Source organism: Vanessa tameamea, chromosome 5, assembly GCF_037043105.1.
Source record: "Vanessa tameamea isolate UH-Manoa-2023 chromosome 5, ilVanTame1 primary haplotype, whole genome shotgun sequence".
Taxonomy (NCBI): Eukaryota; Metazoa; Arthropoda; class Insecta; order Lepidoptera; family Nymphalidae; genus Vanessa; species Vanessa tameamea.
In genome coordinates this window covers 8,134,143-8,151,458 of record NC_087313.1, presented here as the reverse complement: position 1 = coordinate 8,151,458, position 17,316 = coordinate 8,134,143, and the positions used below count along the sequence as shown (strand labels likewise).

Below are 17,316 nucleotides of genomic sequence, written 5' to 3'. Positions count from 1 at the left end.
TTATAATTTCATTCTTGTTCAGTTATAATATTGCTTAATATATAAAGATATAAATGGTAATACGACTTTCGTTTTAATATTCTTGTTATTGAACTGAATGTGTATGGTAAGAACCGAAATGCAAACGTTTAATTGTTATTAAATCGCATCCACTGAATTGACGCGATTACATTAGTAATTGGAAAATAGTATTACCAAAAGTGGCTTATTCGGTTCGTTTGCCATTTATTAACATGTAGAACGGGGTTATTGCAACCGAAAATGTGAATAAAATATTTAATTTTATCATACATATTTTTTATTTAATTTAGTATCAAATAGATTATCTAATAATCTTAAACTTCCATATACATCTAAAGTAGAATATATTAAATTTACAATAAATAAAAATACCAGCCGTTTTATGAATATATATAATTCGTAAATTTTTATTTCTAATAAATATTAATTTATTACTATTTCTTCTACCGTAGAACTATTTTTTGAGAATTAATTTATAAAATCACTGAACATGATCTTAAAATGTCAGTATATTTATGGGAATATCGTACCAATCTATAAAATCTATTTAAGAAACTATTTTGAAGACCTTCGATTCCGCTGTACAATAATTATTTAATATATACAATTATTATTATTAAATACATAATGTTAAAAATTACACAATTTATATATATTTAAATTTAGAAGTATTTTTGTTGATTATATCAGTAAAAAATATTGATTTTATCACTGATAGACGTCGTATAGTTTCTCTCAATATTTAATATTAGTTAAAGATAAAAACAATGTTTATTTACCGCACACTATCCTAGAAATAGTATAACTTCCCGGACAAGTTGATATAATCGTCGTATCCGCGTTAGTGGCTCCCGGGGGACTATTGAAGATAAAGTTTTATCTAAAGTAAGGTATATATTATAGCCATGAGAATAAACTTAGTATATTTTACGACCACAAGAACTGAACAATTCATAGCATAATATCTCTCGTAGGAATATTGTGCAACTAATTCTTATTAAGTACCTATATGTATGTTACAAAATCCGCAGTGCAGAGTCCGGTTTTCCCGGGCAAACTCAATTTAGAGCATATTCTGCGAAAACAGATGTGATTAACGGGCCGTTCCTGACTTAGAATCGGTAACGCCTTATCTAAAGCTGTGGGTGATATTAAACTGTTTAATTTATTTGCAAATAAGATGGTAAGTGTTCTCTTTAAGCGAGATACTTGTTATGTATTTTCTCTAACATTTACTTAAAGGATTAGCAACAAAAAAATTTTTTTAAACAAATAATGTGGAATTTTTTAAATTTAAGAATTCTTTTTTAATTGCCCGTTGTAATGGAATTACTGAAAAGCTAAATATCTCAAAGCGAAACCTCAAAGAACTAATTAGTAAAAATACTTTCATTTCTCCCAACTTTTTGTAACTACCTTAATTCAACAAGTGTTTAAAAGTGCTGAAATGTTCATATTTTTAAAAGTCTAGTTCAATTTCCGCACATTAAAATTTCTCGTCTCTTCAATCGTGATCACTTTAGTGGTTTTTTGAAATGCTACTAAATTTGCTCAGCGCAAAATGATCATAAAATTTGAATATTTATGGTTAATTTAACAGACACACACACACACAAACTAGTAATCCGGTTAATGTGGCATTTTTCCATTGTGATAGTTTTAGAACGAACATAAATTATAAAGTATAAATTATTTTTTACAATCTACACATATTCTTAAAAACTTTATACTTTTTAAAAGTGTGTTTAAGAAATTTTTAAGCTGGATTTGGTGATGTATTTGTGTATAAAAATATATAATACTAGTTGTCGCCCGTGGTTTCGCTCGCATTATAAGCATAGTTCTTCATGTTTTAGGTATAAAAAAGTATCCCACGTCCTGCCTTGAGGTTCAAGCTAATTTCATCAAATTCAGTGGTTTGGCCGTGAAAACGTTATAGACAGACGGTCAGATAGAAAGACAGAGTAACTTTCGAATTTATAATATTAGTTTAGATATTTTACTAACAATACTAACGATCGAGATAATTATTTGAACTGGCTGCTGATATAATCACCAACTGTGCTAGGCCCTGATTCCATTTAGTTTTTTATAAACATTTTGGCTATGGAACGTATTCCATAGCCAAAATGTTGCGACCTAGTATTGCTTAACGACGGTTTGCTTTGTATTAGGTTTCCAAACACCTGACACCGATATCCTTGTCAAAGCTATCTTGTTTGATACAAATATACCTACTATGTAATTGTAAGGAAATATTATTAAACGTAGTTATAAATCCAATAAATATAATCTTTTAGTATTTTAAATTTTTAGACGAAGTGTAATAAATCAAAATTCTTAGAACTTATGAACAGGTTCAATACATCTTCTTGTCGTAGACATTTGTCTTCTAAAAGTACACATCCTTATCCAGTTTGATGAATAATGCATAGGACGAATTTGACCGGAAATAGTTTCAGCTCCAAAATAAACTTAATCTTTTAAAACTAAAAAAAGGTTAACGAAACTCAAGTGCTTGGAGTGTCATTAAATCGAACATTCGATTATACTCGCTATTTTGAACTAACTACTCACGAAATTTATATTGAATAAATTCCAATTTTACTGAGTGATTTTATGTGCGTTTTAACGCTTCTCAAGTAAAATTAACGTATAAAAAAGTTACTTTACTTTGCCTTTAAAAGTCCTATTAACCTACATCCAATTTCCCTCGAAATCCATCTCACTTATTAAGGTTGAGAGCTCTTTGAAATTCATAAGCAAACATCAAATTATTAATGGCACTCAAGACTCATCCCCGTGTGGTGCTCTTCGCACAAGACGTTCAAGATGAACGTGATAAGGCACACGTCTATTGTTCATTAAAATGCGAACATCGCGATGCCCTTGCAGTTGTTCTATGCTTAAGAAAATATTTTTTAAATGCCATCGTAATCAAGATCTAATCAACTAAACACTTCTAACGAATAAGATAAATCTAAAATAATGCTATTTTTATGTGTGCATATTACCTACATGTTTTACAATTAAAACATTTCATCTAAATAATGTAAATATGTTATCAAAATATATAAAATAAAGAAAGAAAAATACTTTCTTAACTTGAACGAATATTATAAATAATTTAATGTCAGAAAGAATTTCATGTGTCAGTTTCAATGTTACTCAAGGATTTTTTTACTAGAAATGTTCATATTTACTAGAAATGATTTTCGTACACGACATCACAGTATTCGTAATGCTCGTCTTGTACAAAGGAAGCGTGATAGTATTAGCGAGCAGCAGCGACTGGGAAACAATTGAAGCATTAGCTGAAGAGCATCCATATGTTGTAGCTGTTCTGAATCAAGCAAAGGATTATGTATGCTCGGGGACGGTGATAAATAAGATGACGGTGCTAACTTCAGGAGGATGCATAAACCCTGTACCGCATTACGTTGTAGTCGGCACTGCCGTCTTTAGTAACAATATCAATAACAACAGCATATTTCAAGTTTCTTTTTCGAAATTGCATGCGGATTTTATATTGGACATACAAGAAGAAAATCTTAATATCAAACAAATGCACAGCAATATTGGTCTGATTTTCACTATACGGCCTTTTCTGGATTACTACCTAGAGAGCGCAGTAATAGGAAATTATTATGCGTCTGAATTAAAAGATAAGAAACTACGTATGGTCGGATTTGGGCAAATTGGGGCATCTGAAGCGCTCGTGTTACAGCAGCAAGCTTACCACCAAATGGCGTGCAAGAATCCAAAATGGTATTACTGTATTTGTGGAATCGAATACTCAGCGATTACTTACGAAGAGCCTTTTGGTGAAGGGGCGCCGGTTTTGTACAACAATGTCGTTGTAGGCGTTGCAGCCAGCACAACGGGCTCTTTAGTTTTGAATAGAAACATTAACTACAATATATTTACCGTTATAGGCCCTTATTTGCAATGGATTGAAAAATCAAAATGGAACTCGATTATAGAACTTAAAGAAAAACGAAACAATAGTGTCAAGCAAACGGGAAGCGAAAATCATCTTCTTGTTATTTTAGCGAATATTATCCTTAATAAATTAGTTATTTAAGGAATTAATTTAATGCTAGTTCATCCTGCCCTACGATTACTTTATCGTACATATGATCAGCAAAGAATTAAAAATATATACACAAAACACGTCTACTAGTAGTGCCTTGCATTATAACTGATCTAATAAAAACATTTTATCAAATGTAAAGGATCTTTTTTGAAACATAGAGTAAATAGTTATTAAAATACCACAGACATAAATTATTTTAAACATTCTAATCTGTATGTCGCTACCTCGCGTCATATTTAATGTACACAAATTTATCCGCTGTAAATGTTAATGGTCGAAATAATAACTTTCTCAATAGAAAAGTTCATACAGAAAAGAAAATTGCTTTGCCAATTTTGCAACTCAAATTAGCATAGATTTGCTAATTAGAAATAGAAACATGGAGAGTAATTATTACTATTTGTAATAGTGCTAAGGACACCATTAAAAATGAAAGTGTAGGTATAATTTCAAATAGAACCAGTTATATATCACTGAATTAGTAAATAGTAGGACTATTATGTATTGAAAAATTAGAAAAAGAAGCAGGTCCCGCAGTTAACAGAGAACGCCTATCTAGGTAGGTACCATCTATTCGCCCACGAAATTATTATTATTTTCTATTTCTTAAGAGGAAAGAATACCTCCGTCAAGGAATAGGAAGGAATAGAACAAACTTTTATTTTAACTATTCCTTACGTAACCCTCATAACGAAACACACTATTGAGATTTTGTTGAAGAATAACAGATAATTGTACCCAAATTGATACAACAGTAAATATTATACAACTAAATATATTATCAACTAAGCAGCAATATCTGTATTTATGGGTAAATACGATGCAAAAACATTAAAAAAATATTTATCATTAACCTTTGACTTCACGAGATAATATGAAATATTCGGTCTCAAGGAAATTATCAGTTAAAATGACAGTCGCAGTATAATTCTTAACAAGAAACAGTATTAATATACGTGCTTTATATTAAGTTTAAAATGAATTCCCTTAGAGTTCTCGCAAGAAATATGAGTCAGAAGTGGGAGCCCTTAAAAAAAGTGGGCATAATTGGAGTGCCATTTGAAAAGGGTCAAAAGAAATACGGAGTCAGTATTGCACCGGCCGCTATCAGATCAGCAGGACTCATCGAACGACTCAAGGAAATCGGTGAGCAAATATAATATTATGCTTACTAAACTACACAGAGTCGATAGCTCTTACATATAACAGATTCTGCTTACAACAGAATCCAGAAAACTCACAAACTGTCTCTGTTGCTTAATTGAAAGACAATGTAAATAATCGTTATTATACAATTAGTGATTTCATACAGATGATAACATGCCATGGGTCTTGAACGAACGTCTCCCGCCTATGTCATTATTTTAAATTGTAAAAACATATGAATGGAAAAAAATACTCTCTGATTTTCATACGTCTATTCTTGTCGTATCTAAGTGTTTTATTCTTTGAATAAAATTGTTTTTTACTTTGACTATCAACAAGTAAATGTATCGATAATTTAATTTTGAATTTGTTTAAAAACAATATTGGTCATTATTCCTACATACTCTAAATCTAAAACAGAATACTATTAAGATAGTCACAATTAAGTAACATCTGCTATTTTCTTACAAAGTTTACATTACAATTTAATATTCCTCATTAACAAATGCATATATAAGAATACTTATAAGCCTTTAAAATTTCAGATGGAATAGATGTTAAAGATTACGGTGACATTGACATTCCGTCATGCAATGAACCAGTAAATGTGGATAATATGGCGCATCTCTCTCTAGTATCAGCTTGTAATAAAAATCTTTCCAATAAAGTATCACAAGTTCTCAAAGATGAGAGAGTAGCTGTTACTATTGGCGGAGATCATTCGATTGGCGTTGGTAAGACGATAATGACGATTCCTTGAAAGGCGCACTAAGCAGTATTTTCTTTAAAATTGTCTCCATATGTATATTTACTCTTAAATTTGGGAATGTGAACTGAACGTATGCTGATTGTCGACAAACTAGTGGATAACACCTCTGAGCTAACGCCTCCAGTAAACTGAACTAATACTAAACGAAAGACACCATATGATATATTTTTATTCGACCATCCGATCCAACATTTAACGATTCCTGAAATTAGTTAAATTTTTTCCTTTACAAATTAAATTATTTTGATTTTATATCTTTATTACTTTTAGGAACCGTTGACGGTCACTATAGAGTGAATGAAGATATGATCCTCATATGGGTCGACGCTCACGCAGACATTAACACAAACAAAACGTCAGACTCCGGCTCAGTTCACGGCATGCCCGTTGCGTTGCTCGTCAAGGAGCTATCGGACTACTGGCCTTACCTACCATCGATGGATTGGCAGATTCCTAAGTAAAATCTTCATTATTAACATAAAAACGGTTATCAAAAATAATAATCTTTAAGTGAGACTACCCTAAAACCTGCCTACTCCCACCCTGGAAACGGGTCGAAGCTGCGAGTGGAAACCTACATGATAAAAATACCAATATCAGAAAAGTTATCTATTTATTCAAAACATCCAAGAATAGTTAGCTCTATATATACACATAAATCTTCTTAGGGTAGTTGTGTATATAACTGAACTTAATTGTGTATATAACTAACTAAACGGTTTGAACAATTTCGATAAACTGTGTTTGTGTGTTTGGTCCGGGTCCGGGTCCGGGTCCATTCTAAACCATTCAAGGACCAATCTTAGAAGGGTTTAGAATGAACTGGTAGATAGCACTACGAACGAGTAGTAAATAAAATTCTTATTTCAACTGGACAAAATCGGAACAGGCAGCTACTAACGTATAAAACACGTGAAAATATAAAAACATTAAGGTATAATAAAAAATACAAAAATCTTTCCGAATCATATCCAAAACAATAACAGTTTATAAATATAAACACTTCCTACTAATAATACCCATATTAAAATATGACAGTTGCCACATAAAATACGCTCTACATTTGAATATCTAAATATTCTTTACAGATTTTCTATAAAGAATCTAGGATACGTTGGCTTGCGATCTGTAGACGAATACGAGAGGCTGGCAATAGAAAAATACGACGTGCCCGCATTTGCAATGGAAGATATCGAGGAGTAAGTTAAATATTTACATCACTAAGCGCACCAGGCTGAAAGTAAATGTTTCCAAGTGCTACATCACATTGACTTGGTTTTTCAATACCATTATTTACCGATTTCATTGAATAGGGATGCGTCTACACTTATTATAGCATAATAAAATTATTACAATCAATTTAAATAGATTAAGGGTAATGAAATATAAATTTAATTAAAAAACAAGTAAGACAATTCCAATCTTAATATAGTTGAAGATCAAAATTTTAGATATGAGTAAGTAATAAAATTATATTTTTAAAAGAGTATTTTCTTTTCTTTAAAAGCTACGCATTTTTGTAATATAATATTATAAACTTATATTTTGAAATTAAAGTTTTCTTACCCCTATGTAACAGGCACGGCATACAAAAATCTATAAATCACATTCTTCACCGTATCGACCCTGAAGGGAAAAAGCCGATCCACGTCAGCTTCGACATTGATTCCTTGGATGCGTTAGAAGCCCCCAGCACTGGTACTCCGGGTTAGTATCTATTATCTACTAATTTCTTTGAAATATTTGTTTGAGTTTGTGCCAAATCTTCGGCGCCAATTGAAGTAATCAAGACTTACTTACTAACCTAACCAATTTCTACGATTATTATATAGTGCATATATCGAAATCGCTTCAAGCATTTCTTGGTAAAAACGTAAGTGAATCAGGATTAGTTAATCATAATATCATATATTAATGGTTTAAGATCTTTTAATAGTTTCAATAATTGTGGCAATAAAATAAATAAGTGGTAGAAAAAAAAACACGATACCTAACATGGTTTATTTTAAATCAACGTCAAACACGCTAAATGAAAAAAAAACTAAAAACTCTCTGTTTTTATGTAAACCTTTGGTATATATGTCGAAGATGTAAACACATAACTATTTAATTCGACAATTACCTTCGCCTTTTACCATATGTCAAAATTAAAAAATATTGGTATCGTTATCCATTTCCAAGTGTCTATGCTTAAAATAAGGTTGTACAATTTAACTTTTTAGTCCGCGGTGGCCTTACACTTCGAGAAGCTATCCAGTTAATGGAAATTATCCACGGGACGGGTCGACTTCGTGCCATTGATCTCGTGGAAATTAATCCTGCTCTCGGCAATGATGCGGACCGAAAGAGGACTATTGATGCAGGTTTATGTGTACTGCGAGCGGGTTTGGGTTTCTCCAGGCGCGGTACCATACCGAGCGGCATTTTAGATCTACCTGTACAGACGCCACAATCTAATTGATGCCGTTATATACCATGAAGCAAATTTGATAAGACCTTGGTCACTCGAGCATTATTCTGTTTTGTCTTGGTAGTGACATTCTTGAAATCTAAAAAATAATTTAGCAAATGTTTTATTTTTAATAAAGTAACTAACCATATTTATTTACCCAAGTATTCTTATTTTTCCTATAACCACAATACTTCAATGTTATATAAAATTATACTCTTAGATACAATTACATATATGTAGTAAATTGGCGTAACTATCAATTAATAACAAAAAGCATTAGGTTTTTGATTTCGTTCCTGTTGCTACCTGCATTCATTCAATGTAAAATCTGAAGTAAAGATTAACCAGCATCAGAAGCTATGGCGACTTACGTAATAGTGATGGTAAGGTTTTTAATTCATCATTTTTTATCGCTCTGTACAAAGGATATGCTTCAAATAAAATAAGTGGGTATTTAAAGTACAATATGTCAACTGATTAAAACGTTTTAAAAATTATAGTTTAATGTATTTTTAATCATTATCAGCACAATGAAACGACAACCTGTGTGCTCTGTTAAAATGTCAATTTCATATCTCGTCATCAAGAGAGCGTTAATCTACTTCAAGAGGTTCCATTTTTTGATTCGCCTGAATCGACTGTGTAATCCAACTTACAAATGAAACATTTTACATATTACGATTATCTATACTAATATTATAAAGATATTTGTTTGTTAATGTATCGGGATTAATATCCGGAACGTCGAACTAAAAAATATATTCATTGGTAGAAAGCTAAATATAGCCGAGAATAATGATTCTTGACCATAATATGCACTATAGGGGCAATAATATATTTATTATATATATATTGGGTATGAATTATATTTTTTTTTTACATTAATAAATTGCAACCATACGAAGCTAGGGCGGTGCTAGTATTTTGATGCAAGGCGTTAGTCCAAAGCTTGTGAATAGGTCACCAAAATTCCCTTTGCAGTATGCAATTTTGGTGTCTATATTTAGATAACGTTGACCTCTAACATTATAATCATTTACCAATAAATTAATGCATTTAAAAAAAATCGACAATTGTCTTAAAACATTAGGTACATCCATAACATTGTTCAAATATAATAAGGTGCTTTTTCCTTTTAAGATATTCACCGTTATCACACTGTCGCATGCTTTGGAATCTGCGATAAATGATGAAGAAGAGATAAAAAAAGTTATGAATATGTTTTTCAAAAAAATACCAGACGTAGGCAATAAATACGTAATTAACGAAGAATTATCAAAAACAATATCTAATTATTTCAATGGTAAAGTAAATGCATTTCCACTATTTAAAATTAACATTAAAATGGATCGGACTCCAGTTAAAATACCATGGACTTTAGATCAAGCAGAACCACCGAACGAAAAGCCGATGAAAAAAAAATATAAATACATAAAACACAAACAGCTGTCGAAATCTGAATAAAAATACCATATTTTGTGTATAAATTTTATTGTTTCTTTTATAACATCGGATAACATGTAATTTGGTTTAACAAAGGTCGAATTAAAATAAACAAGATTGATATGACAAAGGTAAAATGCTTAAAATTGACCAACATTTAAATACAATTGAATTTACAGATCAAATTCATAAGCAATCATATTTATAAACACAGTCATAAATGTAAATAAAAATACTATAATTGTTAAGATATGCTGCTGCTGTGATAGAATTCCACATTTATACGAAAAACAAGCAGTTCCTTTTTATTAAAAAAAAATGTAGCTAAAAAAACTAATGCTGCATTCAGATATAATATTTGCACCTTCATATTGTATATTCTATAATAAACACAAGCAGTAAACAAGATAATTTAAGTGTGATCTCTGTCTTTAATTCATATCAAACTGCCTTAAGGAACAATATAATTAACAGTATATTGTACATTTAACTACAATGATCTAGAAGTTGACTTGTTGCCGGAAATGTTTTTGAAACTTATTCGCCTTGATAGACATTTTCATCTCCCATTTTGCTTGTACTCGTTTCATGAAGTGAATGTCTCGGGCTTTCCTATAAACACATTTTTAACACATTAGCATTGCCAGATTGTTAGAAACTTGAATGAAATGATTAAAAAACTAAATGAAGTCAAAAACTTAAAACATACTTTGCTGCTACTGCTTGCTCCTTCGGAGCCCAGCCCAAAGCTCGATAGACACCTAGTAAGCGATGAAGTTTGCGATCCGATTTTTTAACGAGGGCCTGGCTATTTTGTGTTACATTCTGTTTGTAGTATCTGGAAAATATCATATTGTTATGAATTAATGTATTTATCACATTTATCCTAATATAGTTTTACACTTTTTATTTATTGTGCTTTAGTTCAATTAATTTCGCTTCAACCATAAGCATTACAGTCCTTACAATAGAGCTGATGACCAGCATTGGGTTTATTCATGACAAAAAATTATGATGATGATGATGATAATTATTACTTCAAACTATGTTTCAGGTCCAGTTCCACTGCAGTTTTTAATATGATTGTCAAATTTGCAATTCGATCAGTATTTATGCTGTAGAGATTAAATTTGAACACTTCATTCTACAAAGTTACTACTTTTTTTAATTTTAAATTCTAAATACACGTCATAAGTACACCAAAACACTCTTTTTCTTCGCCCATATAAATTGGCAATACAAGAAATATCACTCTTAATGCCAATAAAACTGTAAATCAAATTTTTTGTGTTGAGTGTTACATACCTACTTAGGAATAGAAGTAAAAATTACCAACAGTTCTGTAACTAAATACTCTGACCTAATGAAGTACTAAGACAGATGTTATTTATCCATTTTTGTGATTGTTTACTATCTATATATTATTTTTGTTTGCTTACTATTTGCATAAATCACTGAATAATCTTTTGAATGGAAATACTCTTTTTTCAATTTAGCAACATACACAACACTTTCTGGGATCCTCCAAACATTACCCTTCAAAAGTGTTCTCGACTATGTTCAAAAGCAAAGAAGCCTGTGCACCAGTGCTCATCCATCCATAAAGAACATGACAATACAATTTGGATAGGGTAATAAATTAAAGATGGCCAAACAGTAGAATAAAACTTGTTCAAGTTTCTTTTAACATGTTTACCTCCCATTCCTTCCTTCCAAACCTGCACAAGCTTATATTTCCTTCTTAATTTTTATATGTAGAATACTACATGTATGTACACACAAAAGTAACAATTTATTCAACTACACTCATAATTTGTTTGAAACAAAAATCAGAGATATATAGAAATATTAGTGTTACCTCATAAGAGAACGATGTCCCACAGTGACACCAGATGGTAGCACCAGTTGGTAGTCATCACATTCTAATGCTGCTGGCTCTTCAACCTCTTCATCTACATCCATGTTAGCTTCTTCACCATGATCAGGATATGATGCACTTAAAAAAAAACCATACAAACTTTCAATAAAATGTTTCAATCATTATATTTTATAACATTTTTTACTTTTAAAAGACTGAACAAATGCCAATATCAATTCAGCAGCTGTATAAACTACAGAAGGTAAACAAAATACAAGTATATATTTATAAGTATTTGATTAAAATCTATTGTGCAATAGTGAGTAATTGAAACGAAAAGTACTAATACATAAAAATTACCTATAATCATAATAATCAGCGTATTCAGCTAATGCTAGTCCTTCATGCAATATCTTACAATGCCCCTTATCAATCATATGCCCCCGTGCAGCTTCCATAGAGTAAAATGTACGTCCAGCTTCATTGCACCATAGACACATAAACCCTTGTGAAATCTATAAAAAGTGTTTTTTTGTCAATATCTATTTTATAATGTAAGTATTCTATCTGAATCTTTAAGAATGAATGATTAATCTGATTCATATACTATTTTGATAATTTTACAAATGTATTTAAATACCTTGAAAATAGTACTCCACCATACCAAAAGCCTTAATAAAATTACAAAGTTATGAGAATTTTTCCTTATATTATGTATAGTTCATACCTTCTCTCCGAGATATAATAGTAGACCTTTCATATCTGTACAATATTCCACATCCGGAATGAAGAATGAATGAGTCTCAGACATGTGTTTCAAATTCTTCACCATATTTTTACTATGGTTCCCACAGAATAAGCAGTCCCTAGGTTTGATAAGAGAATCACTACCTTTGATGCGACACTCTTCCCATTCATCTGAGTCAAGCTAAAAAAATATATATTATTATTACTTAATTCTAAGTTTGCAATATTGGTACTGTTACAGTTTATATATATATATTTTAATAATACCTCTTCTATATCAGAATCTGTTTCAATATCATCATCGCCCGAGTCTTCAGCATTTACAACAACAAATTTTCCAGGTTGTGCCGGCACTATCCTACTTGCATCAATTTTTTCAAAACTATTGCTGTCTGATTGGCTTTCATCTTCCTGTTTTTTGAGACTGCTTGATTGTTCATCAGCCAAATGTTTTTCTTCAGCCAATTTATGCTTCTTGCTATTTAAATGATTGTTATAAGCGTTTTTAGAATTGAATAATTTGGAGCAGCATTTACAATAAACCGACTCATCTCGATCAACGTTTTGTGCTTGTTCTCTGTGCTCTTTTGCCCGTTGTTCAAATTCCTCTAACGTTACTGGAGGTATAGAGGCTACTTTTCGTTTCAAATTATACCTGTGCCAATCTAATTTGTAATGCTCACGCTGTAAATCAGCTGTTTTAAAGAACACCTGGCATGTTATACACGTGTATGTGTTAGACATGATCAAATGGAATTTTATCACAGTTAATTTTTATAAGGCCTGCCAAAGCTAATTGAACACGTTTTATATTTATTTTATTCTTTAACAATCTTTAATGCGCTTAAAATACCTAAGATTAAAGAACACCGTATTAAGTTGACAGATAATTCAATTGTCATAAGTCATAACAGAATTCAGAAACAGATTACTACAAACTAAGAAACTAAACTGTAATGTTTCAGTACATATGTATTATCTATGCTGTAATGTAAGTTTAAAACTTCTCTATTTATTTACCGTTTCTTATCTATCATTAGATAAAAGGGGACACCCCCTTTAGGCAAAAATTACTTTAGGACGTGGAAATAATTTGGACCAAATATGCAAATAAATACAATTGGTATTTTAGACTAAAAAAGCAGCTTTAAACATATTTCTTGGCGTAATTTTCATACTTATGTTCAAATGGAGAAATGGATTGATGAATTATGGAAGGATGAAGTTATTTGTAGTGTTTAAAGAGTTAAAATAAAAAAAATATATTTAGGAAAGAACACAAAAAAATGTTTCTTAGGCTTAAAATACGAATAAATATAAAGAAAAAAGCACCTCAAAAATAGTAAATTATTAATTATAAAAAAAAAATATATAATACAATAATGCGTAATGTTAAAAATATTCGTTTGAAATTTCAATACACGCATTCATTGAATATACTTTAGTAATTAAATACTTAAAATATCACATGATTCCGTAATAAGGTTTTGAAATTTTAATATATATACATTTCTGAGGAAACCATATTTATTATTCATAACTATTGAACTATTGGCCAATTTTTGTCTACATTCGATAGCCTATTACACAAACCGTACATTACATATTTTGTACTCTTTTTTTATGTTTCTGAATACCGATTATATTGTCTGTTAACTGTCAGGTGTCAAACAAAGAATTGAATTTTCAATTTGTTAAATTAATACAAATAAATATTTATTTTTTATGTTTAAATAAATAATCTAATAATCAAATAAACACAATTTAAGCTTTTAATACTTTTTCATTGCAATTTTGTTTGTTTACATAAACCTATACTGCTTAACTTGGAAAAAAAGTTGCCTAAGAGTATATTAACTTCCACGGAAGATAATTGGATGTCTACTTGCTACGACCTTATTTAAATTTTAAATATTTAGAATAAAACTTGCATAGAGTATCTATGGAATAAGATTTACTTAACCGGTTTATATAAGATGGTGCTAATATGCTAGGGTTTGAAAAAATTATAGAATGACAAATGATAATTAGTTCTTTCTTCTATAATAAATAAAAATAAAATCTAAACTTACAAATTATTAGCCAAAATGCTCGAAACTGAAGAAGTTGACGTAGATTACTTTACTCCAGCTTCTAGGTATGTGACATTCATACATTATAGTAACTTAAATTAAGGTTTGAATTACCATCAATTTTCTTTTTCAGTACATCTTTATCTAAGATATTTAGTAACACTTTACAAACAGAGGATGGACAAGAAAATAGCTCTCTAAAGTACATACCTCCATTACCAACTCAAGTTCCTCCAAAACCTGAAGAGGAAAAGCCTACCCAGTGTGTGTTATATGTGATGACTGTGAATGCTTATGAATGGTAAAAAAAAATAACCTACTTATTTATTATTACTTTAAACAACATCATCCTAAATAATACTTTCACTTTATAATTTATTGAATAAAAATAATAATTAAATTTATACAATCTTTTCAGGCTCAAAAACTCCTATGTATCTAAAGAAAGAATAGGTTTTACAATAATTAAAATTATTAAAAGTAGCCTTCATAACATTATACTGTATGACTCTAATAAGACAATATTATCATGTTTGACACTAACTTCTGGTACCGAAATAAATATAAAGGAAAATGTTAGCATATCATTCTATGACAATAAACAGAAATATTGGAGTATTTATACAAATTCATATGAAATAAACAAAATCTTAGATATTTTACAAGGATTAAATGTATGCCTTAAATATCCTACAGATGCAGAAAATGATTTATCTAAAAAGGATGATATTGACATTAGCCATAGACAAAGCACATCATCTTTAGTAAAAAATCTAATTAAAAATGATGAAAAAGAAAGTGACACAGATTCTTCGGTAAATAGAAGAACAAAGGATTCCATTTTAAAAAGAATGGCTACTATGGGACAATCAGTTTTACCATCTACTCATATAATAACAGCACAAACAAGTGATTCGTCAGACTCAAACGACTTACAAAGCCAACATAAAGCCAGACACAAACAATTTAAAAATGCCAATAAAAAAAACATTGAAAAGCATATCACAGAAACAGAAAATGTTAATGTTTCACAATTAAAGACAACCAAGCCATTACTATCTCCTGAAACAAATACATTTCAAAACAATTATCAAACTGTGGGTGTTAAAATAATGGATATTGTAAAAAGCCCAGGAAATATTGTATCTGATGAAAATGACATGTCACTGTTTATTTCTGAACAAAGAGTAAGCAACAGTGAATTACGAATGAATATGAGCAGAATCACGGATAAATTAGATATTATGTTGAATAAAGTGCAATGTTTAGATAGTGTTCACACATCACACTTACAAAATGAAATAACATATAAATTGTTAAATGAATATGAAAAAAAAATCAAAGCTTATCAAGATTTCATAAAATCAAAAGGGTTTAACTGCGACACATTTGAAATTATTAATCATTCCAGTAAAACAGATGTACCATGTGATTGCAAGCAAAAATGTGAAGAAAAAGATAGACAAATAAACAAACTTGAAGGGGATATACAATTGATTTCCTCAAAATTAGAGGAAAGAAAACTTAAAAATAATGATGAAAACAGTTTGACTGAACAAATAAATGATACAGTTATACATAGAGAACGAACTGAAGTAGCTCAAAATGAGGATGTCGCAAACAAGCTTAAAAGTATAATGAATGAAACATTCCAAAAAATATCAATTAATTTTGATAGTGACAAGCAATATACAGGTGCAATTGTAAAAAGTACAGTTGCATCAGTCATAAAGAAAACTACAATGAATTATCTGAAAGAGCTTTAATTAAAAAAAAATGTTGTGCTCAATTATTGAATTATCTATATTTTAATATTTAAACATAACAATGCCTGTAACTTTGAGATTTATTTAGGAATAGTATAGAATGTGTTCAGAAAAATGAAATATTAAAAATAATATATTAAGAAATTGTAACCTAAGTAAGTAAGTTTTTAAATTATGAATGCATTAATCTATACTAATACTGAAAATGCAAAAGTAACTGGCTGTCCATCTGTTGCTTCAAATTCCCTTTTCTTAATTCTCTATCTATCTATCTTATCAATTGACAACTAGTTACATATAAATTTGTAAAAAATGTCAAAAACATTTTATATCTTCCATATATTTGTATTATATTCATCTTGATTATAGAGGTTATAAACTTTTTTCTTTTTTTTAATAAAAATAGCTAAGAGCATCTATAATATAAAATATAATTATTATAACACAAAAACTAAATGAATACTTCATAGTGTTACATGTTTCTTTTTGGATTTTAAATATAACTTGTTTGTAGATAAATAGTATAACTATTTTATAATTAAAAATTATCATTAAAATATCACATTACATTGTATATACAGAATTATGTAAGTAAATTATATTATTAATTATATTAATAATTCCAATGAAAACTATACGAGTATTTTATTTTAACCCGTTTCTAAATGCGAAATTGTAAAGAAGGGTAGAATGATAATGAAACACTTGAAAAAAAGTTACAATATTACTGAATTATAATTTTTTTTATTGTTATTTTCTTAATATAATATATATTTCGTTTCTGGCCTGTACCAACACACGCCAAATATTTTATAACCATTACGTTTTGATACGCTCAGCGTTTTAATTAAAATGTGTAAAAAAATATATATATATATTTTTTTAATTTTATTTGTTAAACATATTTATTTATACAATTCGATTTAAAATTTCATACAAAAATAAT

At 29.7% G+C, this 17,316-nt stretch overlaps 3 protein-coding genes across 4 annotated transcripts; 2 read left to right on the top strand and 1 right to left on the bottom strand.

Moving 5' to 3' along the window:
• The first annotated feature begins 5,009 nt into the window (after positions 1–5,009).
• Positions 5,010–8,568, top strand: LOC113392563 (arginase, hepatic). Of its 2 annotated transcripts, XM_064215019.1 has the most exons (7): positions 5,010–5,263; positions 5,809–5,997; positions 6,303–6,489; positions 7,121–7,231; positions 7,612–7,739; positions 8,255–8,302; positions 8,348–8,568. In XM_064215019.1, the coding sequence occupies exons 1-7, from the start codon at positions 5,095–5,097 to the stop codon at positions 8,491–8,493; spliced, it is 978 nt and encodes a 325-aa protein (XP_064071089.1). In that variant the 5' UTR covers positions 5,010–5,094; the 3' UTR covers positions 8,494–8,568. The 2 variants fall into 2 exon arrangements, with proteins under 2 accessions (XP_064071089.1, XP_026484842.2); XM_026629057.2 differs by having other exon boundaries at positions 5,011–5,263; positions 8,255–8,559.
• A 1,392-nt stretch (positions 8,569–9,960) lies between these two features.
• LOC113392417 (cytoplasmic 60S subunit biogenesis factor ZNF622) lies at positions 9,961–13,463 on the bottom strand. Its single transcript, XM_026628845.2, has 6 exons — positions 12,800–13,463; positions 12,513–12,713; positions 12,146–12,300; positions 11,786–11,923; positions 10,637–10,765; positions 9,961–10,539 (listed from the first exon to the last, which is right to left on the bottom strand). The coding sequence occupies exons 1-6, from the start codon at positions 13,274–13,276 to the stop codon at positions 10,428–10,430; spliced, it is 1,212 nt and encodes a 403-aa protein (XP_026484630.2). The 5' UTR covers positions 13,277–13,463; the 3' UTR covers positions 9,961–10,427.
• A 783-nt stretch (positions 13,464–14,246) lies between these two features.
• Positions 14,247–16,418, top strand: LOC113392511 (uncharacterized). The gene is made up of 3 exons (XM_026628990.2): positions 14,247–14,669; positions 14,738–14,905; positions 15,023–16,418. Exons 1-3 carry the CDS (start codon positions 14,620–14,622, stop codon positions 16,368–16,370), a joined length of 1,566 nt encoding a protein of 521 aa, XP_026484775.2. The 5' UTR covers positions 14,247–14,619; the 3' UTR covers positions 16,371–16,418.
• Positions 16,419–17,316: the final 898 nt, after the last annotated feature.

What these genes read in the sequence shown, in the direction of transcription:
- LOC113392511 (XM_026628990.2), top strand. Translation starts at nt 14,620, where the DNA reads ATGCTCGAAACTGAAGAAGTTGACGTAGATTACTTTACTCCAGCTTCT. An exon ending in TACTTTACTCCAGCTTCTAG is followed by an intron (nt 14,670 to 14,737) that starts GTATGTGACATT and finishes TTTCTTTTTCAG; the next exon opens with TACATCTTTATCTAAGATAT. An exon ending in ACTGTGAATGCTTATGAATG is followed by an intron (nt 14,906 to 15,022) that starts GTAAAAAAAAAT and finishes CAATCTTTTCAG; the next exon opens with GCTCAAAAACTCCTATGTAT.
- LOC113392417 (XM_026628845.2), bottom strand. Translation starts at nt 13,276, where the DNA reads ATGTCTAACACATACACGTGTATAACATGCCAGGTGTTCTTTAAAACA. An exon ending in CAGATTCTGATATAGAAGAG is followed by an intron (nt 12,714 to 12,799) that starts GTATTATTAAAA and finishes ATATTTTTTTAG; the next exon opens with CTTGACTCAGATGAATGGGA. An exon ending in GAGCAAGCAGTAGCAGCAAA is followed by an intron (nt 10,540 to 10,636) that starts GTATGTTTTAAG and finishes ATGTGTTTATAG; the next exon opens with GAAAGCCCGAGACATTCACT.
- LOC113392563 (XM_026629057.2), top strand. Translation starts at nt 5,095, where the DNA reads ATGAATTCCCTTAGAGTTCTCGCAAGAAATATGAGTCAGAAGTGGGAG. An exon ending in AGATCATTCGATTGGCGTTG is followed by an intron (nt 5,998 to 6,302) that starts GTAAGACGATAA and finishes TATTACTTTTAG; the next exon opens with GAACCGTTGACGGTCACTAT. An exon ending in ATGGATTGGCAGATTCCTAA is followed by an intron (nt 6,490 to 7,120) that starts GTAAAATCTTCA and finishes TATTCTTTACAG; the next exon opens with ATTTTCTATAAAGAATCTAG.